At 36.2% G+C, this 25405-nt stretch overlaps 1 protein-coding gene and 2 long non-coding RNA genes across 4 annotated transcripts; 1 reads left to right on the forward strand and 2 right to left on the reverse strand.

The window, feature by feature from the left end:
* The first annotated feature begins 2021 nt into the window (after window positions 1-2021).
* LOC129416617 (uncharacterized) lies at window positions 2022-4201 on the forward strand. 2 transcript variants are annotated; one of them, XR_012360289.1, is made up of 6 exons: window positions 2022-2126; window positions 2336-2446; window positions 2816-3017; window positions 3268-3318; window positions 3660-3763; window positions 3900-4201. It is a non-coding gene; the product is annotated as an uncharacterized lncRNA (long non-coding RNA). The 2 variants fall into 2 exon arrangements; XR_012360292.1 differs by lacking the exon at window positions 3660-3763 and having other exon boundaries at window positions 3900-4197.
* Window positions 4202-6174: 1973 nt separating this feature from the next.
* LOC141353276 (uncharacterized) lies at window positions 6175-8617 on the reverse strand. The gene is made up of 6 exons (XR_012360296.1): window positions 8206-8617; window positions 7870-7987; window positions 7299-7497; window positions 7011-7061; window positions 6566-6667; window positions 6175-6429 (listed from the first exon to the last, which is right to left on the reverse strand). It is a non-coding gene; the product is annotated as an uncharacterized lncRNA (long non-coding RNA).
* A 5107-nt stretch (window positions 8618-13724) lies between these two features.
* On the reverse strand, window positions 13725-23081 carry tacr3l (tachykinin receptor 3-like). Its single transcript, XM_055204415.2, has 5 exons — window positions 22538-23081; window positions 21248-21436; window positions 19919-20069; window positions 14268-14464; window positions 13725-14059 (listed from the first exon to the last, which is right to left on the reverse strand). Exons 1-5 carry the CDS (start codon window positions 22891-22893, stop codon window positions 13786-13788), a joined length of 1167 nt encoding a protein of 388 aa, XP_055060390.2. The 5' UTR covers window positions 22894-23081; the 3' UTR covers window positions 13725-13785.
* Window positions 23082-25405: the final 2324 nt, after the last annotated feature.

The raw sequence follows: 25405 nt of genomic DNA on the forward strand, positions 1-25405 counted from the left end.
AGGATTTTATAATAACAGATAATGTTGTTTATGTTGTTCACTTTAATAAATATTTGTTTATAGTCAACATAAAACAATCAGGTAACACTATTGCAATATATTTTCAGAATTAGTTTTTACAGATAAACCCATCTAATCAATTGAACTGGATAAATCCCATACGGCAAGAAATACATTCATTTGGCCAAAAATACATTTTGTAGAAAGTAATGCTCAATTAAATATATTTTGTAATTTGGAAATATATTTTGTTTTAACATTTATCACAATTTAATTCAAAATGTATTTCAAGGCCAAGCAAAAACATTTCTAATTTTACAACCCATATGACAAAAAGTGTATTCTTTGCCAAAAAATATTTTTTTGTTAATTCTATAAAGTATATTATGAAAATATATTTAATTTTAACCTTTTCAAACCTGTTATGTTTCCAGGTTCGTAAGATACAATTTTTTTTCCTCAAGTGCGATGTGAATATATTTCCTTGGATTGAAATATATGGAGGGATAAATATATTTTTAATGCTTTTAAAATATATTTTAAAAATAATAAAAAAATATATCTGTGAAAAATATTTATATTTGTATATTTTGAATTATATTTTAACATTTTGCCGTATGGGATAAACCCTGTCTGCAAAACTGTTTTAATATGAAAAGTCTGTTTTTAAACCATTAAATGCTATTTTTAACAATATTTACTATCCCAGACAGCAGACGACTCTGGCCCGGATCCGCGCTGACCCTTATGAAAATGAATCATGGTTAAAACCAAAAAACCATGGTAACCACAAAATAACCATAGTTTTGACAACCATAGTTTTCAAAAAACACAGTTAAACCATGATTTAAACAATGGTTTTGGTAAAACGGTTTTAGTAATCATACAGCAAAAAAAAAACATGGTTAGGATACTAGTCAAGTCAATTTTATTTACATAGCCTTTTTTTACAATCGTTCAATTGTTTCAAAGCAGCTTTACACGAATGAAAGCAGAATAAAATACAGAAAAATACATTTTTACCACAAAAAACATGGTTATTTTCGTAAGTGGAAGTCAGCCGCTCCGGTGCGGATCCGAAGGAGTCGTCTAATCAGAAGTACATTAATTTATCACTAATGTTCATCATTACAAATGACTCATATATTGTCATACAGCTCATAATACATCAATATCAAAAAGACATCAAAACATACCTTACTAAAATACTAACCTCACTCTATGCTAACCACTTTACGTCCATTTATTGGTTTTCCTTTTTACTGACAATATTAAAACATTCATTCAACATCCCACAATTAAAATTGTAACTGTGAACAGTAAAAGATGGCTCACGTGTTTAAAGGGTCATATTACATTCAGTCAAAAGTAAAACATAGTGAGATCATGTGACAACTCTAGTAGGCTACTTGTTGAAACGTTTACCAATGTATAATGCTGATGTCTCATTTAAAGCCTAAATGATAAGCATTAATAAGCACAATGCACAAAGCTACATTTGTGTTCTTGTCATAGTTATTGTCTCAATCAAAGTTTCAATGTTGTCCACTTGGAGGCAGTACAATCTGTCGGTAGAGTAAATCTAAAGGGCATATTCTTCTGTAAAACTTTAATACATTCAGAAATCCAAACTTTAGAAAGTCTGTATTGGAATTTGGGCAGCTTAAAATTAAACACCAACCCCAAGGCTGTGTCTGAAATTGAAACGGTCAGGGGATCTCTGGATAATCCGTAATTCGTTTGTAATTAAAAAACGAAAATACCGCTTTTCTGTTTTTTGTTTCAAAACGAAAAACCAAATAACCGTTTTTGGTGTCAGAATAAAAAAACGAAAAACCAATTAAAAACGTCCCGTTTTTCGTTTTTTGGCGATCATTTTATCGTTATTCCTTTTTGAACAAAAAATGAAGTGTGTCTTTGAACTTCAGTCAATTCGTTTTTCGTTTATTGCAAGTGGTGCCCGCTGCATAGCTAAATGGGCGGAGCTGGAGCTCTAGCGAGGCGGGGCACCCTCGCTGGATCTAGTGGGCGTGGCAGCATCAAGTTCGCAGGCGCAGATAGAGTTTGTTTAAACTTCCTGTACAGCCTGTATCAAGTACTCCGGAGTATTGCACGGGAAGAAAACGGTAATTTAAAGATAAACTGAGCTTTAATATGTATATTAAATCTTAATCTTACAATTATCGCTGTCTCGACGTGATTTTCGGGAGTATGTTGAGTTTCGCGTTAAACACTAGATAGCTGTGCTAACATTCTCCCGTCCACCACAAGTGGTACGTAGTGTTTTTATTGTAGTTTTATTTTTTGTGTTCAAATATTTGTTGAACCTGCACAGGTGCACCAGACAATACTTATGCGAGGACAGGATCTTCTGCTGTCTATATCACGGTGCCTACTGTAAATAAACATTTACACGAGCTCTGAAATCATGCAGTTCAACAAAAAGGTATGTGTGTGTGAATTAAATATTTTAATTATACTGTGTGTGATAAACATCATGTTTGTTGAACCTTTCTGTTTGTGCATGTCATAGTAATTTCTTTCTTGCATTTAAAACTAAAAACATACTGTTCATTTAATATTTTCTTGTGTTGTGAAACCTTTGGGATGTCTGAATTTAAACTACTTTATTTCAGTTGTTATAATAGTTTTTCTACGTAGCATTACTTATGACAAGTTAAAAACATGTATATAAATACTCTTTATGTTGTGCTCTTGAGCAAGGTGATTCATCACGAAAGCTGTTTATATGCAATGCACTGTACAAAAAATGTAAACAAGACAATAATGCTAAATTATTCTTTCTATGTTTTAGATTTTATCATCATCAAGCGTGTTCTCAAGTCCAGACGATCCCACACTTTCACTGCTGTTACCGTACATCAACATTTTAAAATGTGTAAAAATCCAGCCTCTGGACAACCTTCCATTGGCTGCAGCACCACCTTCATCCCCAGCATCAGCATCCCCACCTTTACTTCCCCTCGACATTGGAACATGTCTGTACTGATTTTGAGGTACAGCTTTTTAACTTCTGGCTGCTTGTAAACTTGTTTAAATATCTTTAGTGGAGTATTAAGACAGAACAAAGTACACAGTTGTCACAAATAACCCACTGAGGGTCAGTTAAGTAAACCAAGTACACATTTTTAACAAAACTGTAAACAAACAGAAAGACTTAACTTAAAAAAAAAACAATCCCTAGATATGACAGCTATATACTGTATTAATTGTATATAGTCTAATTGTATTGTCTATAATTAACAGGGTGCCCCTCAACAGCTAGGAGGAATTGATTGTGGGGTATTTATGTTGATGGTAAGTGGTCTTTTATTTGCTGTACACCTGTCTCTGTGTACTAAACACAGCATTTGTTAATATTGTTTTGTTTTTTGTATGCATTCTATGTTATGACTGTGAAAAAAACATAAAAAAAACTATTAAGATTTTTGATTGCTATCTTTTGCCAGTCTGACACACCAATAATCATGAAGTGGTGGTGCTCAGTTAATTTAGACATTTCCTCTGACAAAGTATGATATTAATAACTATACTTATGATAAAACCTCCATTCTGTGCATTTCCAGTATGCAGACAATATATATATAAATAAAGCAATGCATGCCTAAAAACATTCTAATGTTTGTCTCTTCGTACAGTCAAGTCCCACAACTACTCACCCAGGAAGTAACATGCAGATAACATGAAATTCACTCCACCTGAGTCAGATGTCATGGAGATCATCCAGACACCAGAAGTAGATGTATGTAGAGGGAATGTTTATGTACTGATTGACTTGTTTAACTTGTTAATGTGTGTATCAACCTTTCCTCTTTCATGAATTTGTTTATGAGCAGTACATCATTTTTAATTATATTATTATTGGAATTCTTATATAGCACACAGGACTCAGCGGTGATGGAAACGTTCAGCTGACCTGTGAGTGGCTAAAGGAGACCACTTGCTGGGAAGATGAGCTGCAAAAGATCTAAAGGATGATGCCCTGTTGGCTATAACAATGTTGGACTTGTTTATAAACACCATGTTTTATGAGGGTGAAAGGAATGAAGAAGAAATGTCGATTCCCTTCCGTTTTATATTTTAGAGAAGAGCAGGTTATATATGAGACAAAAGAGTTATTTGTGGGTTTTGTTTACACAAAAAACCCTGTCTTGTGAATCTACTAGTGGGGATGGACTAATGTAAATATTGATATTTTTTTAATTGGTTTTGTAAAATACCATTAAATGTTTGTGTGAACTGTGAAGTGATGTGTTCTTGAAATAAATTTATAATATTTATTATTGTATCTTATTATACCATTAAAGTCTTGTGTTCTTGAAATATTCATGATATTATTTTATATCTTCTTATTATAACATTTTATATAGATTTCTTTTACGTTAGATGCATATTTTGCTAAATTTGTGTTAATAGAAACCAATAAATACACTTGTAGGACAGTGGAGTACAACACTTGTACACCTGAGTATGTGACTATTAAATTACATTTATCTTCTACAAAAATGTAGTAGAAGTGAATGCTTCACTAATGTCAAAGCACATTGTATATCCTCTACTGTGGTAAGTCACACGGTTGGTTTTAGACTACTTGTCTGCTTATTCATTAAAAATAGCATAATGCATAGCCTATCACATAAAGGTTGAATCTTTTCAACGTTACAGTCAATATTCCATTTAAATTTGCAATATCATTTTTACACCATATGCTTTCACATTTACATACAATAAGGGCAGGTAACCTAGTCTTATTTATTATTATTATTATTATTATATGTATTTATTTATTTATTTATTGAATTAATCAGATGATTTCGTAATACAACAAGGTCGTATTAAACATTATTAAATGCATTAATGGCCTTGTTGTCACTTTCAGATGTTTGCATCATGGTTTATGGTAAGCCACAGGAACTAGTGTAAATGTATAAAAGTATAATATGACCTTAACATTATAACATTTAAAGTAGGTTTTAGTCTTCACTCACCCACTATGCTTGTAAATCATTTAAGGGCATATATGCAAGTGAAAGTGTTGCAATGCAGATCCCTGCTTCACTGTACTGTTGTACATTTGTATTTAAAGACATAATTTGACATCATCCAATTCCACAAAGTAGTTCACAATTCAATTCAAAACTGTGGCTTGCCATAAGCCATGATGTGGGTGTCTGGGGGTGATAGCAAGGCCCTTTTATGGAGGAAGGAGTAGTGTGCTGCTTTGCCAGTGAAAGCTTACTATCTGTGCAACCCTCTTTATTTGTGTCCACCGCAACGTGTGGGTTGTGAACTAATCTAAATGATCGATAACACTTTACAACAAGGTTGTATTTGTTTAGATTAGTTAATGCATTAGCTAACATGAACTATCAAATAACAATACTTCTACAGCATTTATGAATCTTAGTTCATGTTAATTTCAGCATTTACTAATACATTTATAAAATCAAGCTTTGTAACTGTTAACGTTAATGCATGAACTAAATAACTGTATTGACATTAACTAACATTAACAAGAATTAATACTTGCTGATATTTTTCATGTTAATGCATTTACTAATGTTTAATACAACCTTGTTGTATTACGAAATCATCTGATTAATTCAATAAATAAATACATATAATAATAATAATAAATAAGACTAGGTTACCTAATCTGCCCTTATTGTATGTAAATGTGAAAGCATATGCTGTAATGACTGTAACTTTGGATAGATTCAACCTTTATGTGGTAGGCTATGCATTATGCTATTTTCAATGAATAAGCAGGCAAGTAGTATAATACCAACCACGTGACTTCCCATAGTAGAGGATATATAATGTGCTTTGAGATTAGTGAGGCATTCGCTTCAACTACATTTTTGTAGAAGATAAATGTAATTGAATAGTGACATCCTCAGGTGTCCTACAAGTGTTGTACTCCACTGTCCCACAAGTGGATTTATTGGTTTCTATTAACCCAAATTTAGCAAAATGTGCATCTAACATAAAAGAAATCTAGATAAAATGTTATAATAAGAAGATATAAAATAATATCATGAATATTTCAAGAACACGATACTCTAATGGTATAATAAGATACAATAAAAAATATTATAAATTTATTTCAAGAACACATCACTTTACAGTTCACACAAACATTTAATGGTGTAAACAAAACCCACGAATAACTCTTTTGTCTCATATATCTCCTGCTCTTCTCTAAAATATAAAAGGGAAGGGAGTCAACATTTCTTCTTCCATCCTTTCACCCTCATAAAACATGGTGTTTATAAACAAGTCCAACATTGTTATAGCCAACAGGGCATCATCCTTTAGATCTTTTGCAGCTCATCTTCCCAGCAAGTGGTCTCCTTTAGCCACTCACAGGTCAGCTGAATGTTTCTCATCACCGCTGAGTCCTGTGTGCTATATAAGAATTCCAATAATAATATAATTAAAAATGATGTACTGCTCATAAACAAATTCATGAAACAGGAAAGGTTAATACACACATTAACAAGTTAAACAAGTCAATCAGTACATAAACATTCCCTCTATATACATCTACTTCTGGTGTCTGGATGATCTCCATGACATCTGACTCAGGTGGAGTGAATTTCATGTTATCTGCATTACTTTCTGGGTGAGTAGTTGTGGGACTTGACTGTAAGAAGAGACAAACATTAGAATGTTTTTAGGCATGCATTGCTTTATTTATATATATTCTCTGCAAACTGGAAATGCACAGAATGGAGGTTTTATCATAAGCATAGTTATCAATATCATACTTTGTCAGAGGAAATGTCTAAATTAACTGAGCACCACCACTTCATGATTATTGGTGTGTCAGACTGGCAAAAGATAGCAATCAAAAATCTTAATAGTTTTTTTATGTTTTTTTCACAGTCATAACATAGAGTACATACAAAAAACAAAACAATATTAACAAATGCTGTGTTTAGTACACAGAGACAGGTGTACACTACAGCAAATAAAATACCACTTACCATCAACATAAATACCCCACAATCAATTCCTCCTAGCTGTTGAGGGGCACCCTGTTAATTATAGACAATACAATTAGACTATATACAATTAATACAGTGTATAGCTGTCACATCTAGTGATTGGTGTTAAGTCTTTATGTTTGTTTATAGTTCTGTTAAAGTGCACTTGGTTTACTTAACTGACCCTCAGTGGGTTATTTGTGACAACTGTGTACTTTGTTCTTTCTTAATACTCCACTAAAGATATCTAAACAAGTTTACAAGCAGCAAGAAGTTAAAAAGCTGTACCTCAAAATCAGTACAGACATGTTCCAATGTCGAGGGGAAGTAAAGGTGGGGATGCTGATGCTGGGGATGAAGGTGGTGCTGCAGCCAATGGTAGGTTGTCCAGAGGCTGGATTTTTACACATTTTAAAATGTTGATGTACGGTAACAGCAGTGAAAGTGTGGGATCGTCTGGACTTGAGAACACGCTTGATGATAAAATCTAAAACATAGAAAGAATAAATTAGCCTCATTGTCTTGTTTACATGTTTTGTACAGTGCATTGCATATAAACAGCTTTTGTGATGAATCACCTTGGTCAAGAGCACAACATAAAGAGTATTTATATACATGTTTTTAACTTGTCATAAGTAATGTAACGCAGAAAAACTATAAAAACAACAACTGAAGTAAAGTAGTTTAAATTCAGACATCCCAAAGGTTTCACAACACGAGAAAATATTAAATGAACAATATGTTTTCAGTTTTAAATGCAAGGAAGAAATTACTATGACATGCACAAACAGAAAGGTTCAACAAACATGATGTTTATCACACACAGTATAATTAAAATATTTAATTCACACACACATACCTTTTTGTTGAACTGCATGATTTCAGAGCTCGTGTAAATGCTTATTTACAGTAGGCACTAGGCACAGTGATATAGACAGCATAAAATCCTGTCCTCGCAAAAGTATTGTCTGGTGCACCTGTGCAGGTTCAACAAATATTTAAATACAAAAAATAAAAACTACAATAAAAACACTACGTACGTACCACTTGTGGTGGACGGGAGAATGTTAGCACATTAGCTATCGAGTGTTTAACGCGAAACTCAACATACTCCCGAAAGACAGCGATAATTGTAAGATTAAGATTTTATATACATATTAAAGTTCAGTTTATCTTTAAATTGCCGTTTTCTTACCGTGCAATACTCCGGAGTACTTGATACAGGCTGTACAGCAAGTTTAAACAAACTCTATCTGCGCCTGCGCAGTGCGCACTTGATGCTGCCACGCCCACTAGATCCAGCGAGGGTGCCCCGCCTCGCTAGAGCTCCAGCTCCGCCCATTTTGCGCTGCAGCGGGCACAACTTGCAAGAAACGATAAACGAATTGACTGAAGTTCAAAGACTCTCTTCATTCTTTGTTCAAAAAGGAATAACGATCAAACTGATCGCCAAAAACGAAAAACCGGCTGTTTTTAATTGGTTTTCCGGTTTCTGATTCTGACACAAATAACGGTTATTTGGTTTTTCGTTTTGAAACAAAAAACAGAAAAACTGTATTTTCGTTTTATAATTACAAACGAATTACGGATTATCCAGAGATCCCCTGACCTGTCTGAAATTGAAACCATATATTCAGAAGGTATATTGGATAAGGCTGTAAAAGGAGATTTCAGACACAGCCCCGAGTGAAGTATAAAAGTGATGTGATGGCTAATGGATGGTAACCCATACTGGTACCTTTTGATAGTTTGTTTTTCAACTTCAAATGAAATAAGCAGAAACGAGAAAACGGCCCCTTTGTTCGTTTTTTCGTTTTTTACCGAAAGACGAAAAACGAGATTTCGGGTTGATTTTTCGTTTTTTTGTTTTTTGGTACAAAACGAATAAACCACTCTAAAATTCGTTGTGACATGTGGGCGGTCGCTAGACGCACCTGTCCGCCAATTGGTCAACCAAAATGTGAATATGTGACATCATCCGTTGTTTCTCAAGTCTGCTCAACAAAACAAAAGTCCTCCGCTGCTGTGGCAATAGGCTACTGATCTTTAAACTTTACAGGTCGGGTCTTAATTTGTGCTTTCTTCTGTGTAACTTAACGGGTTTCGGACGAATATTTGTTTCATAAATATTAATCGGCACCTGCATGGTTTTATTTTATTATTTTATTTTGGATGTTTGGTGAAGCCGCGCTGCCCTTTATAAACAGCGCAGATAGGATGTAAAGTACATGGCCGGGTTTCCCAAAAGCATCGTAAGGCTAAGTAGATCGTAAAACCCTTACGAAAATTAACCATGGTTTTATTGTGGTAAAAGTGTATAACCATGTTTTTTTGGTGAATGGATTACTATCAGCAAAACTATTGTTTTACTACACTAACCATGGTTTAAATATGTTTTTTAAAAACCATAGTTGTCAAAACCATGGTTATTTTGTGGTTACCATGGTTTTGCTACAGTAACCATGGTTTTTTTGGTTTTAACCGTAGTAAAACCATGGAGTATTTTCGTAAGGGAACGATCGTACGAATCATCTTAGAATTTCCCAAAAGCTTCGTAACAAGTAACACTTGAAAATCATCGTAGATCTACGAGTGGTCTGGAGTAATCGTTAATTCTTAAGTGCATCGTAAGACAAGAGTTACAAGGACACCTGCAGGTCAACTAGCAAATTGCACTCCCGCAATGACGATAATATAATGTTTTAAATGTAGGCTATATTTATTTATTGAGTTCTTATTTGTTTATTTTATATTAAATATATAATATATTAAAAATTCAAATGAGAAATCAAATTTAAACGACTAAACATAAATTAATAAAGAAGTAAAACGTATTTGGTACAAGTTGGTAAGTTTTTTTTTTGTATTTTGGTAAACGTTGGTACTAGCAAATTGATAAATGGTTCCTACCAATTGCTGCTTCATCTAAAAATGTTTTGAAGGGAAATGGCACCTTCTTAAAGAAACCAAATTAATATTTACAGTACAATGCAATAATCCATAATAATAAATAAACATATATAATAAAAACAAATAATAATAAACTATAATATAAAATGCAGAAGGCATTTCGCGGTGGGACGAGTCCTAACTAAATACGGAAAATAATATTTCATTATGCACAAATTATTAAAACATTTCATAAAACAAGTCATTGATCAATTATGATTAATAATATTAAAATATTAGTGCACATCGGCTTAAGATCATTAGCCTAAACAAGCTTCTGCTACAAATTTGAGTCATTCTATTGGTGACATTTTAGCACTTGACAAACGGATAGCAACTCGTAAGTAGCACTTAAAACCCAGCTGCGAGCGATCGTTATACGTGCATCTTTGGGAAACGCACGTAAATGAACAAGGAATGTTTGTTAAGTAGCTCGTAGAAAGCGCTCTTAAGTGAAATGTTCCACCCAGTTGAAATACGTACCTTTCTTCAGTTTTGGACAAGAGATAAAGTTTGATTTATACGACAGATATGAGAAGTTATAAAAAAAACAATGTCATGTGGTAATTTTGTTGAGGATTGTTTTCTGTGTGTGCGCTTTTGTTTTTTAAGAAGGAACCACAAATCGCGTTCTTGTGAAGGGGAAATTATCTTATTTTTAATGTGTTTATTACAACTAAAATAATATTTTTTGTTATATTTGTATCTTAATATTATATTACATTTTACAACCAGACTTTCTTAAACTTTTTAAAATCATGATTGTAAAAGCAAGTAGTTTGGTGGATGCTTCAACACAGTGCAACAGATAGCTTTGGCACATTTTTGCCGGATTTATTTGTTTTATGAAGAATTGATGTTGAATCAAATCAATATTGGATTGATTCAATCTCTTACAGTACACGTGATTTAATAAACACACGATGATATTTGCTGTGTGGTGAATAACAAGGCCTAACAGAAAATAATAACTAATCAATATCTAAAAATTAGAGAAACTCAAAATAAGAGGACAGAATATGACAAGCAAGTTCTGCATAATGCAGAAATGCTGATTGAGCTTCATGTTTCTTTATTGAGATCACACGCATTGGCTTGGCTTATAATGATCGAGCTAAGCTCATTGCTGGTACGAGATGATAATTATTAAGACATTATTAGGTAATTAAATAGATTTGTAATAATTGTTCGTTTATATTTAATTCATATTGACTGTTAGGCCTATTTATAAAAATATATATTTACGTAATAATTTTAGATATATTTATTTTTATGTCTCTAATTTTAGTGTTAGCACCAACAACAAAAAAAACATGAATGAAAGATATACATTTGCAAATTACGTGGTACATTAACAAGCGGAATTCACGCGGTACAATATTTGCCATGGCTATACTCATGAGTACTTTTTAAATGGCTTCTTTTTAGTCAAAGATTTGTATTTAGTACAGTCACATGATGTTTGGGAAGTATGACAGTACTTTTCCGTAATTAGATTTTTTAGTATTCCCACTCATGCAAATATGACTATTGCACAAGTAGCCTATCTTTTTATATTTCTCCATAAACCTTCGAATACTAACAAAAAAGTCTGCTATGATTTTCATAGTTTTGCAATACCAATACATAAAATTACATCCTAACCCAACCCCCAAATCTAACCCCAACCCAAGCAATAATTTAAAAATAGAAAATAAACAGGAAAAACAATATTTAAAATAACATTAAAAATAAAGTCGTGCGAGCCGGGACACGAAAAACTATTTATAGAAATAAATGTGGTGACACGAAAAAAGCAGAAAAGCGTGTCCATGAATACGAATAAATATAAAATATTTCGTAATTATACCACAGAATGCCTTGAGGGAGGGTTGCAACACCAACTGATAAGGAATATAATGAATATATTGACATTACTTATAAAATGTATTCATATATTTACAATAAATCTCTATAATCTTTTGTGGAAATTATGTTTTGAATGTTTTAGGTAGCCTAATTGGCTTCGTTTATTTACTATTTATTTATATATTTATTAAGGCATTCTAACATCTCTGAGTATATTCATGGCAAGAACCGGTTAATCTATACACAAGTTACAAGGTGATCTACACACAGTCGAGAACAATTTTGCAATAATGTTTCCTATTTAGGCCTGTGTTTTATTACTCTGAGTTTGGGAAATAGAATTTGTGGAATATGAAAAATATTAAAATATATTTCAATAATAAATATATAATATATAAGTTTACTATATTTAACATTTTTTTGTTATTATTCGAAGGTTTATGGAGAAATATAAAAATGTTGGCCTACTCTCTATTATATCTGCAAGAGTCATATTTGCAGGGGTGGAAATACTGAAAAATCTACTTACGTAAAAGCATTGTTACTTCTCAAACATGCGTGACTGTCCTCAATACAAACATGTGACTAAAAACAAGCAATTTTAGTCATGTACTCATACAGCCAGTAGCAGATATTGCACTGTGAATATTATTCTGCCTTGCTAAAAAGTAGAGATCTGCCCGAAACCGAATACATTATAGGTTATTTTATAGGCTATAATATAAAATAGATAAAGAATATTAAAATGTACAATTTTATGAGCAAAAATTTAAACGAAATTCTATTTCTATTTCTATTTCGACGAAATTGTTTTCATGAGGATGTCTTTAGAAATATGTATGCCTCCTTCGTGATAAATCTTGTACGTTTGGATGAAGATTTCGCGGTGGATATGGGAGTTTATAATTAGAAATGATCATTCACATTGCTTAAAAAAAAAAGAAAGCCACTTCACTGATTCAGTGTAAACGCAAAGCGCGTGACCATACGGTGTTGATCTGATGCGCTCTGTCTTACCAACAAAAATCCTGCAATGTTCGACGGTATGAGCTTGATAATTTTAGCCAAGCCAATGCGGGTGATCTCCGACAATAAAGAAACGTGAAGCTCAATCAGGAGCAATTCCGCATTTTAAGTTTCTCTGTTTTTAGAAATTGGTTAGTTATTATTTACTATTAGGTCCAAATTATTTCCTTTGTGTGTTTATTAAATGTGTGTACTGTATAAGAGACGGTAAGATTCTGTACACATCAATTATTTATCACATCAAATATAATACACAATTCCGGACAATCCTGTATTTTATGTTATATGTGGCAACGCTAGCTGTTGCTGCAGCATCCATAAAACTTTTCACTTTTACCTCCATGATTTTAAGAAGTTTAAGAAAAGTTAAGACTGTATTACATTTGGCTGAACATTTATCTACCTCCTCTAGTCGGCGCTGTATATAATGGGAAGCGCGCTTTACCAAACATCTAAAATAAAATAACATAATAACATTAAACAGTCCAGGTGCAGATTAATATTTCTGAAATAAATATTTATTCAAAACTTAGGTTACACAGAAGATAGCTCAATCTAGGACCTGTACATTTAACAGATCAGTAGGCTACAGCACTGGAGGACTTTTATTTTGTTGAACAGACTTGAGGAGCAGCGGATGGTGTCGCATGTTCGCATTTTGGTTGGCCGGTTGGCGGAGGGGTGCGTCTGGCGGCCGCCCACGTGTCACAACGAATTTTGGAGTGGTTTATTCGTTTTTTACCAAAAAACAAAAAAACGAAAAATCAACCCGTAATCTCGTTTTTCGTCTTTCGGTAAAAAACGAAAACACGAATAAAGGGGCCGTTTTCTCGTTTCTGCTTATTTCATTTTAAGTTGAAAAACAAACTATCAAAAGGTACACGGACCCATACTACCCACACCCAGCAACTTTCGGTTTGCAAGCCCGACTCTGTAACCACTACGTCACGACTCAGCTGAGCTGCACGGCTGCAAACGTCGGCTCTTTGTGAAGACCGTATTTAGCGTTTTCATCTTTGACCTCAATGTGACTCTGGGACTTTGCACTTTTTCGATTGCTGTGGCACGGGTCATCGCCGTGAACGCTGGTGTCGATGCGTGAAAGTGTGCACATGCTGCTCTGGTTTCTTGGGTGGAGACGTGTGGGGCGGAGCTCCAGTTCATCATAGCTCGATACCTGGATGAAGGGACACCACCTGAAGGCCCGTTTGAAGCCAGCCCTAAACCTGGAGATGGGTAAGCATAATTTTAAAAAAGGACATACGGAGCGGCCATATTGAAAATTGCATTGTCCCTCAGTTCATAGTAATAGAAGTGCACATGCTCCTCCCACAAATTCATTTATGTGACATTTCGAAATACAGAAAAAATATTAAATATTAAAAGAATAATGAATAAAACATTAATGTATCTGTATATACAAGTTTAAATTACCTGTTGTTTAAACAGCAGTAAATGATCGGGTTGTACATCGTGGAGCTCATAGCCAACCACAGAATAGAAAGATAGACCTGCTGGATCGACTTCCACTTGTTCAATTGCTTGTTTAGTCCGGTCACAATGAAATAGACGTGATATGGCAACCAACAGAGGGCGAAAGTCACCACCACTACGATCATCATCTTCACCACCTGAACAGAACGCACACAAACTATAGTCACAAACTAAAGCATATGACAGCCTGTTTGGGCTTCTTGTGTCCTATATACAAGACAAAACAACATCGGGAGAATTGCACAGAGGGAGCTGATGGAACATCCCTGGCAGTTTCTTCACAATCTCCATCTGCCGACTTGAAGCCACCTGCTGCTATTGTTCAGTGAACAAAACCACAGATCAGTGAAACCATAATGAAAAACATGAAGAAAACATGGTCATCATCATACTGTTGAAATGGACCACATTGTGTTTTCCAGGTGATTTTCTCTTCTGTTATGCAAAGCAGAAGTCATTCAGTGTTGGATAAAAGTGTCTGCCAATTTAACGCTTGAGTTGACTAATGTTGTGTCAATGCAAAGATGTGAATAGACACAAATTCGATTGCGGGGAGATGCAAATGAATCGAATTAGGCAGCGCGATTGCAGCGAACATGTGCTATTTGCCTCAAATGCGTCGAAAATATTCAACTCAAGAGAAACATTTGCCTACCCAACGTTAAATCCAGTGAGTAATTGGGTGTACACACCAAACGCAAATTCAACGATTTGCGCGAGTAGATTACATGCAAAGTCAATGATGCGAAATCGTGAGGCTTTGCGAAAAACAGGAAATTGGCAGCGCAACAGCCGCGAAAACATGCTATTTGCCTCAAGCCTGGCTTCTCGCAACTTGAAAATCAATCCAGAGAGTAATGAGGTGTACACACCAAACGCGAATTCTATGATTTATGTGAGTAGATTACATACAAAGTCAATGCATAGACAAGAATAGATGCGAAATTTTGTGGGGTGATGCGAAAAACACCATTGCTTGGAAAACACGCGCTATTCATCTCAAACGCGGCTACACGCAAGTTGAAAATATTCAACTCAAGCGAAAAATTCGCCTGACCCAACTTTAAATCCAGCAAGTAATGGTGGGTACACACCAAACACAAATTTAATGATTTGTGTGAGTAGATTACCAACAAAGTCAATGCAAAGATGCGAATATAAGCAAAATTGTGCGAGGCGCTAAGAAAGACGCAAACTGGGCGGCGCCATTGGTGGGAAAACACGCACTGTTTGCCTTAAACGCGGCTTCATGCAAGTTGAAAATAGTCAACTCAAGCGAAAAATTTGCCTGACCCAACGTTAAATCCAGCGAGTAATGGGGTGTACACACCAAATGCAAATTCAACGTTTTGCGCGAATAGATTACATACAAAGTCAATGGAAAGACGCAAACAGACGCAAAATCATGCGGGCGATCAAAAAACGCAAATTGGGCGGCGCCATTGCTGCGAAAACATGCGCTATACGCCTCAACATGGCTTCACGCAAGTTGAAAAAATTCAACTCACGCGGAAAATTCGCCTGACCCAACGTTAAATCCAGCATATAATGGGGTGTACACAACAAACGCAAATTTAACGATTTGCGCAACTCACGTGGGGCGTTGCGAAAAACACAAATTGGGCGGCGCGATTGCCACAAAAACACGTGCTATTCTCCTCAATCGCAGCTTCGCGCAAGTTGAAAATATTTAACTTAAGTTAAAAATTTGCATCACACAAAGTTAAATCCCGTGAGTAACCTAGAGCGAAGAATGCGTTGCTTTGTGTTTGGTATGTATGAATCATAATATTGAGCAAGGAACATGATGCGAATGCACGCTTTGCGTTTGGTGTGTTGCGTACATAATTTCAATATGCGCAGATGACGCGTTTGAATATAGCATGTGTTCGCGCTGCCCAATTCGCATCTTTCGCATCGTCGCGTGCACGTTTGCATCTGTTTGCAAATTTGAATGCATCTTTGAATAGGTAAATTACTCGCGCAAATAATTAAATTTGCTTCTGGTGTGTACGCAGCATAATCTGCAGCTTTTTTAAAAAGTCTTCCTCTGTTCATCCTGACACAGAGCGTTTCCATCACTTCAACGAATGACAACCCTCAAAACATAACTTGTAACTTTTCTCATTAATTTTTGCATAATTTAACAAGGAAACTATTAAAATAGACAAAAGAATGTCATCCATCATTGACCAATGAACATGTTCATTTGCACATCCCCTTTGAGAGAAAGTTACAACAGTCTTGTTCCCTGAAGATACCCTGCTGTAGTTTAATGAGAAATGGGGCTTAGCAGAGTCTTGCGAATAATTGCTGATTGGCAGCTACACGAAGCAGAGAAAGGTTAGATGAGACGCAGCGCTCCTGGTAGGTGTGAAGAGCTGAGCGTGGTGGAAATGTTCTCGCCAGTTTGCCGTAAGTTTCCCTGGAGTTTATTAAGGTTGAAAGAAAAGTTTAAAATCTGATAGGATTGAAGGCTTTCAGGAAGCAAGATGAACACGGTCTGTCAATGGAGTGCAGCTTATTTTCGGCTCAGTATGGGTGAAAGACCAACTAGATGTCAGGCAGGATTTGAATTTAACCTGACACCAATTTTATTACATTCTTTAATAAGAGAAGTTACAATGTAGATTGGATCCCATCATGCAATCTTAACCTTTCTTTATCTTAGGTAGACCCATAGTGAGAAAAACAAATACTATGGAAGTCAATCAACAGTGTTCTTGTGTGTTTAGGACAACTTTAGGGTAAGTGACTGAATTTTTGGGTGAACTATCCCTTTAAAAATTAACTCTTAGATCAGAAACATTCGCTGTGTAATATTTCTTTTATACATTTAAAAGTGAAGTTGTGTTTTCACGTCAACAGTCTGGGAACAAATAACACAATCTTAAATCTCTAGCCAATCAGTATGCTCCCAAAAAGAGTGAATGGGGATTGAGGACCCTTAATTTGAGGTTGTACAAAGGTGAGTTAACAAGTGCTTTAATCCAGCGTAATCCCTGGGCTAAACCTGAAACGACTCAATAATCTCTGGATTACAAAGAAAGGGCGACAGCCAATAATAAAAAGGTTTTTTGCATAATAAGCATTAGATTGTCCTAGATTTATTTCTGAGAGGTTTGTATCATTGCCTCGTGTCTATATGAATGCTGGAGCTAAAAGCTGGCCTGCTAGATAAACCAGCAATGACCTTAATCTGCGGAAATAGCTATAGCAAGTATCAGACAATACATAGATTAGTTTGAATTATTTATAAATCCATGGTCACATTCACTAAAGCTTACCTCTAGTCACTTAAATCTGAGAGAATTGAAGAAATGTTTTTACCTGAATGCTAAATAAACTCTTTCATTACTAAAAAAAAAACTTAATGAAAAATTTTACACTAACTTTGCTGTAGTAAAATCACTAGATGTTAAAAAATTGGACCCTAGGATAATAGTTGCAGATCTGATGTCACACCACATCGAAATCACCACTTAAGCTTCGTTTATACTCGCGCTTTGCACCGCGAGCCTCAGCTGATCGCATTGCACTATTCTTTAAAAGACAGGGGGCGAATTCGTGTTTTACATGGCAAAGTTGCGCGAGCGGTTACAAAAATTGCCGTGCACACCTTAACCCGGAATATTCAATTTTCTTAAAAGAAAAATCCAGATAATTTACTCACCACCATGTCATCCAAAATGTTGATGTCTTTCTTTGTTCAGTCGAGAAGAAATTATGTTTTTTGAGGAAAACATTGCAGGATTTTTCTCATTTTAATGGACTTTAATGGACACCAACACTTAACACTTAACTAAACACGTAACAGTTTTTATCAACGGAGTTTCAAAGGACTATAAACGATCTCAAGCGAGGCATAAGGGTCTTATGTAGCGAAACGATTGTCATTTTTGACAATAAAAATAACAAATATGCACTTTTAAACCACAACTTTTCGTCAAGGTCTGGTCCAGCGCGAATACATACACGTAAATGGGTAGTGACGTAGGGAGGTCACGTGTTACATATATAAAACGCACATTTGCGGACCATTTTAAACAATAAACTGACACAAAGATATTAATTAGTATCATTCCACATACAACAACATCGGAACGGTCCTCTTTCAAGACACTTGTAAGCACTGGGGAGGAGTTTCGCGTTCGTCCTCTGTGACCTCTTGGCGTCATGGCGTATTGCGTGGGGTCACATCACGCATCACGACCGGATCTAGACGAGAATTTGTGGTTTAAAAGTGCATATTTTAAACTAGATAAGACCCTTATGCCTCGTTTGGGATTGTTTATAGTCCTTTGAAACTCTGTTGAAAAAAACTGTTAAGTGTTGTGTTAAGTATTAAATGTTGGTGTCTATTAAAGTCCATTAAAATTAGAAAAATCCTGCAATGTTTTCCTCAAAAAACTTAATTTCTTCTCGACTGAACAAAGAAAGACATCAACATTTTGGATGACATGGTGGTGAGTAAATTATCTGGATTTTTCTTTTAAGAAAATGGAATATTCCTTTAACTCGGAATGAGATCTCACGCACCCAGCGCGCACGATTGCTCACTTCACATTGACATCCTTCTTTCCGCACACAACATGCTCATGCGTACGCGTTGAGTATGAACAAGGCTTTAGACCCTCACACACACAAAAGTTGATTCAACTTAAAAAAGTAAGTTACTTGATTGCCTTGCAAAATTAATTAAGTTAAAGGACAAGTTCGGTTTTTTACACTTAAAGCCCTGTTTTCAGATTGTTTATGATGAAATAGAACGGTTTTGACTGAAATTTGGACATATGATGGTGGCCCGAGAATTTTCGAGTGTTTGTTCTATCACCTCCCACCTCTACAATGGGTTGATAGGTGCACTGGAACAATCCTTCCTAAAATGCATTAAACTTTCGTTTACAAAGACGTGAAACTCATCGAGTGGTCAGGGGTGTTCACTGATATGCTCACACAAAAATCGCTGCAAAAGATGCTTTCCAACAGGTGTTTTAGCATTCGTTGTTAACTTGTGGACCTATATGTGCCTCACACCTGTATATTCTTCCGTTGAGAGCTTGAATAATAGACACTCCAGCCCAGGTGGTGGCGCTAATCCGCCTTTGCCAATTGCAAGAATACAAACAACGTTCCCGGCGGCGGAGTAATACCTCACAGCACATCTAAGTCAATGGAGTTGGACAAAAACTACGATAAAACCTGTTGAAATGCGTATTTTGCAGTGATTTTTGTGTGAGCATATCAGTGAACACCCCTGACCACTCGGTGAGTTTCACGTCTTTGTAAACGAAAGTTTAATGCATTTTAGGAAGGATTGTTCCAGTGCACCTATACACCCATTGTAGATGTGGGGGTGATGCAACAAACACCCGAAAATTCTCGGGCCAGCATCATATGTCCAAATTTGAGTCAAAACCGTTCTATTTCATAATAAACAATCTGAAAACAGGGCTTTAAGCGTAAAATACCAAACTTGTCCTTTAATTCAACTTAAAAATATTAGTTACTCAACTAATATTTTTAAATTGAATAAACTCGGTTGAACTTTTTAAGTTCAGTGCAGTGAAGGACAACTTTTGGACTCTGACCTTTCTTTTGGCACGCAGTTGTCCAGCGTAGTTATCGGATGAATCTCCAGGGATCTCTCCTCCCCAAAGAGTCACTCCTATAATGGTGTACGTAATGGCCATGACCACCAGGGGGAGCAAATACACCAACACTGTTACAATGATGTGATACCTGCGCAGGTGATATAAGAAGCCAGGTGAGCTGATTCAGCCCAAAACTCATGGATGGCAAGCACATTTGCACTTATGTTACACTTTAAAAAATGCTGGGTTGTTTCAACCCATGGTTGGGTCAAATCCAACCGTTGGGTTCAAATTAACCAACGTTGGATTGTTTTAACCCATGCTTGGGTTAAATAAGGATATTTTCTAGATTCATTTAAACCCAGTTTTTGGGTTTTTAGAGTACATACTTCATGTAGTGATCGTGACAAATCTACCACATGCTAGCTGACAGTAATGTGTTTTTCTCCTCGCTGGTAAATGGCACTTACTGTCAAGATGGCACAGAACAGCATGTGGAAGCAAACACAGTACAGTCAAGCAGAAGTTCAAACATCTGTTGTAACCATGCCAGTTTGTGAGTGTCCTAAACCTAAAGCTGCCCACACAGGCCTAGATAACATATTGACTCATAAGCGCTTAATCTGGAACCTCTAAACTGACCGCAACATTGAATCATAAGAACTATGCATCATATTTGTATCATAAGAACAGATGCACGAGAGACAATTGAATAAGAATCTGAATAATTGCATTATACATTACGTCTACACTTCTTAGACTTTTTTTTTAAATTCTTAAAATATTAGAATTGTTAAATTCACTGTTAAAAGGCACATATTATGCAAAATGCAGGTGTTTGAACATAAATATGTATTGGCAGTGTGGAAACGCAACAACCCTACAATTTAAAAAAATACACCCCTCTCTCTTTTTTAATGCTAAACCAAAAGCAGTCTCATTAGACATGCCATTTTGATTCTCCTGTTAATGTGACATCACACAAACAAAGCCCCGCCCATGTCCACTGACTGCCTGGTTAATTTTACCCAAAAGCTTTTTAAAATGTTTTGAGCACATTGTAGCACTAATTTGGCTTAAGATAATATTGTCTCAAAGGAATCAGATCTATTTTTACCGCTCATTTGCATTTAAAGGTACAGACATGAAAACATGCTCCCAACCAAATAGGGTTATTTTGGACATGCTATAACAAATGATCTGTGGGGTATATTGAGCTGGCACACCTGAGATCTTGCAAAAATGGACATAACATGTGCACTTTAAACTTGCCCAGACATGAGCCTTCTGAGGGAGAAAATTGATAAAGAATATCCATTCTCTCACATGAACGAATCTTCAGCAGGTCTTGGCCAGGCGACGTAGCAGACGGTCCTGCGAGGCATGGTTTTCGTGGTTGAGTAGAAACAGAGCGGAAAAGCCAAAATCACAGCGAGTGCCCAGATACAGAGAATGACCACTTTAGTCGCTGTAGCTGACAGCCGGGGCTTCAGCGGGTGAATTATGGCCATGTACCTGCACCGAAAAAATCATGACACTTCATGTAAGAGTCAAATAAAAGATAGACATGAAATCAGCAGGGACCAATAAAGTCAGGTTGAGATTTCACAGCAAGCAACAGCCTTCATTTCACTCATTCACTGTGTAGAGTCTTAAATTTGGATTTTTTTTTGCCAAAATAACTTGCTAGATGTATGATGTTCCATCATTCCAACACACCAAAATTATGGTAATTTACTGAAATTACTCTGTGAAAGAGGCTTTAGATAAAATTGCTCAATGGTTCCCACACATCACGTCATGCAGTAATCTCCTAACAGATCAGATATCATTAGATGCTTGCTGGGTTTGACAAACTGAATGTTATGAATTTTAATTGCAATATTGATACATCTATGCAGGGCATCTCTGTGTGGATGTGTATGAATTAAAACCAGCTAACAGTTTGCACACTTGGGAACGCAGGTGTACCACCAAAATGTTTTGATCTTTTAAAGTGCAGCAGACTGAGTCATGTAGCTTCATTTCCCTATGGATCAATGCAGGAAATTAGGGCTCATCTTTCTCTTTTAAACTTAAGGTCAAAAGGAAGCACTGCAGTTCATGGGGGACCTTGCGGAGATTTTAGTGCAGAAGAAGAAAAGGAGATTATCTTATTTTAGTCCTCACTTGTTCCTCTGTGCTTTACATCTGTACCAGAATAAAAATTCTGCACTATAAATAAACCAAATATTTTAAGAAATAACTCTATAGAGACTGAACAACAAATAACAATACGACAAGATATTTATAATCACGTTTATGAATTTTAAACATTTGATACATTTATTCACAACCTTCCCAAACAGGAAATAAAGTTTTTGCAGTGTGGAAAATGACCCCATTAACCCAGGACCCCCAAATTACGCATCCCACCTTTATGAAAAGTAACCATGGTTTTATCACAGTTAAAACAAAAAAAAAACATAGTTACTAGTAAAACCATGGCTACCACAAAATAACAACGGTTTAGAAAACTATGGTTACTATATTTAAACTAATAGTAATCAATACACCAAAAAACATGGTTACAACACTTTTTCATGGTTATAAAAATGAAACATGGTCCAGTCTTACCTGTCGACTGCAATAGCCGTCATGGAGTAAATGCTGGCAAACACGGCTGTAACAGGGAAGAAGTTATGGAACCTGCAGTAAACCTCTCCAAAGTACCAGTCTCCGTGCGCCGCGTAAATGAAGTTGATCAGCGTGTTGAACGCGGCCATCGACGCGTCGGAGAAAGCCAGGTTGAGCAAGAAATAGTTCGTCACCGTGCGCATCCGTTTATGGGCCAAAATGATCCAAATTACAATGAGGTTCCCGAACACGGCGACCGCCAGCACCGAACTGTAGGCGACCGACCAGACCGCGACGCGCCACGGCGGCTGGACGAACTGATTCGTTAAATTACGCGTCACGTTTGTTACGCTCATTGTGAACTGTTTTTTCCTTTGGAACAGTTATAATTTGCTATGAAAATATGTATGACTATAAAGTCACGCATGTTGTTAAAGGTTGTACTTTTGCGCATCCATCTGTTGCTACCGCGCGCTCCATCCAAAGTTGCGGTGACGCGTTCATTGTGAAATGACGCCTCGAGATGATGCTGCTGCTGCTGCTCTTGTGTGTGGAGAGAGAGAGAGAGAGAGAGAGAGAGAGAGAAGGAGAGAGAGAGAGAAAGAGAGAAAGAGAGAAAGAGAGAGAGACGCCATTTAGTTTTGGATTCGCCACGTAACCGTCCGTAACTGATGCCACAGTGGAACCATTTTCTTTGTCAGTCAAAGGTTCAAAGAAGAAAGATTTTTACTATCTGAAGAAACATTTTCACTACGAAGACCTATTTTTTAAACAGAAAGGCTCTTTTGATGTTAAAGGTTCTTGGAACCATTCAGCCAAAAATGGTTCTTCTATGGCATCATGAAGCACCTTTATTTTTAAGAGTGTAAGTTCTTAAAACAACCATTACTTTCATACCTTGGTCAAGCTGTTGAGTTTTTGGAAATTGTCAGTTAGGCTGGTTTGATACTGGTCCAGTGTTGTCTATCAGCTCTAACCAGCTTGGTTAATATCTGTCAAGTCTTGAGCTATAAAGCATACGTTAAGTACAAACATTAGAAGGCTTGAAAACAACATATAGTCTTGAAAAATCATAACAGAATTTTCTCATTTGGGTGACTCCATCTTGGTCAAGATAAACGGTTTTGCTTGTTTAACGTTACCTTAATCGTGCAGGATTTCCTCAGCACTCCCTGTATGTCTGTGCCCGATGGCTGTGTTTATCTATGTGTGTTGTAACCACAGAAAGGCCATGTTGCACATCCCAGCACGCACTCGGGGTTCAGGTGCTTTGTGCGTTTCATCTCTTGAGTGTTTCATTAATCCTTTGATGCGTCTGCAGGTGTTTGAGCTCTGCAGGGGGAATCTGCCCTTTTATGCAGATCTGGCAACCTCCGCTAACGCCTGCGAGAGAAGTCCAGTTTATATGCTCTGTCTGTCAACGCCTGCCGAGATGCTCTTCAAATTAAAGGGGATTAAACTCTGATTGAAGCGCACTTAATGAATCAGATCAACGGTTGCTTCCTCTCGGTCACGTGGGGAAATAATAAGTAACGGCACAATGCATGTGTGTGTGTTGAAATGACCTTTCTTGCGGGTGAATATGTGAAGTTGAATAATGGTGCAACTCGGGTCAGGATAGTGATGGAAAATCAATGGTGAATATTTGGGCATGGTTAGGATAGCAAAACCATCACTTGCCATTAAGAATCCTTTTTAAGCACCTTTTGTTTTTTGGGGCAAGGTCACCTGTTTATTTGGGGGAAACTATAGCTCTTATCATCATAAGCCAGTAGACTACAAGAGATAAATGAAAATATGACACACTGACAGCCAATGTGTGATTTTCTGATGTTATAAACAATTTTTCCTATTCCAGCTAAATGTGGAGACAACTATGATGAAGCCATTTGCAGGCTAATTTCCCTGATACATTGACATGATTGAAATGCTGCTCAGGTTTGTGTGACCTCGACCTGCCCGACACATCAACCTTAGTTCAATAATCATTTTTATGAATTAAGGTCTTTGTATAGCTCAGCATCGTGTCTACAGCGCAAAGGTCATGGGTTTGATTCCAAAGGAACAATCATAATGGGAAAATGGATAGCTTGAATATACTGAAAGTTGCTTTGGATAAAAGTGGCAAAACTGCAAATGTTAATTTGTTGCTCTTCCAACACTGTCATATAAAATGGTCAAAAACACCTTTGCACCTCAGAGGTACACATTGGCACCAAAGATTGCATATTAGTACCTCAAAGGCACATATGGGTACCAAATGTATACATAACTGTACCTATGATACATTTTCTTAAAGGGCCCAGTGACAGCTTGGGACCATTTTTGACCTTTTTTTTGTAAAAGAAAAAAAAGATTCAGCGTGTCATGCCTACATTAGTTTGATATCTCCACATGTTCCTGTAGCTCAATTGGTAAAGCATTGCATTGCATTAGCAGCACAAAACATCATGAATTCACACATTAATAATAATGCACAATAAGCCGCTTCAGATTTGATCATAATAGCATAATTTCTGTCCTCACGACCCTCTGGTTACAGAAGGGTGGCCAGCAGGAGACCCTTCACATCTCTTCAGATGAAAGATTGTCTCTCTGATTACATCCACTGTGCACAAAGTTAAAGCAGATTTTGGCTTCAACAAGTAAAGATCCGAACCCCAAAATAACACTTTTCAATGACATTGACTACAGGCGATTGAAAAATTGAATGGTACTCGTGGCGAGATGGTAAGCGCTTAAAGCACTAAAGCATTGGTCTCGATAGTGGTTGAACAATAATTTTAAACCAGACTGTTTATGCCTTACAAACCTTACTATTTCAACATGTTGTATTTAATAGTAAACCTGAAATGACATGAAAGCGTT

Source organism: Misgurnus anguillicaudatus, chromosome 3, assembly GCF_027580225.2.
Source record: "Misgurnus anguillicaudatus chromosome 3, ASM2758022v2, whole genome shotgun sequence".
Taxonomy (NCBI): Eukaryota; Metazoa; Chordata; class Actinopteri; order Cypriniformes; family Cobitidae; genus Misgurnus; species Misgurnus anguillicaudatus.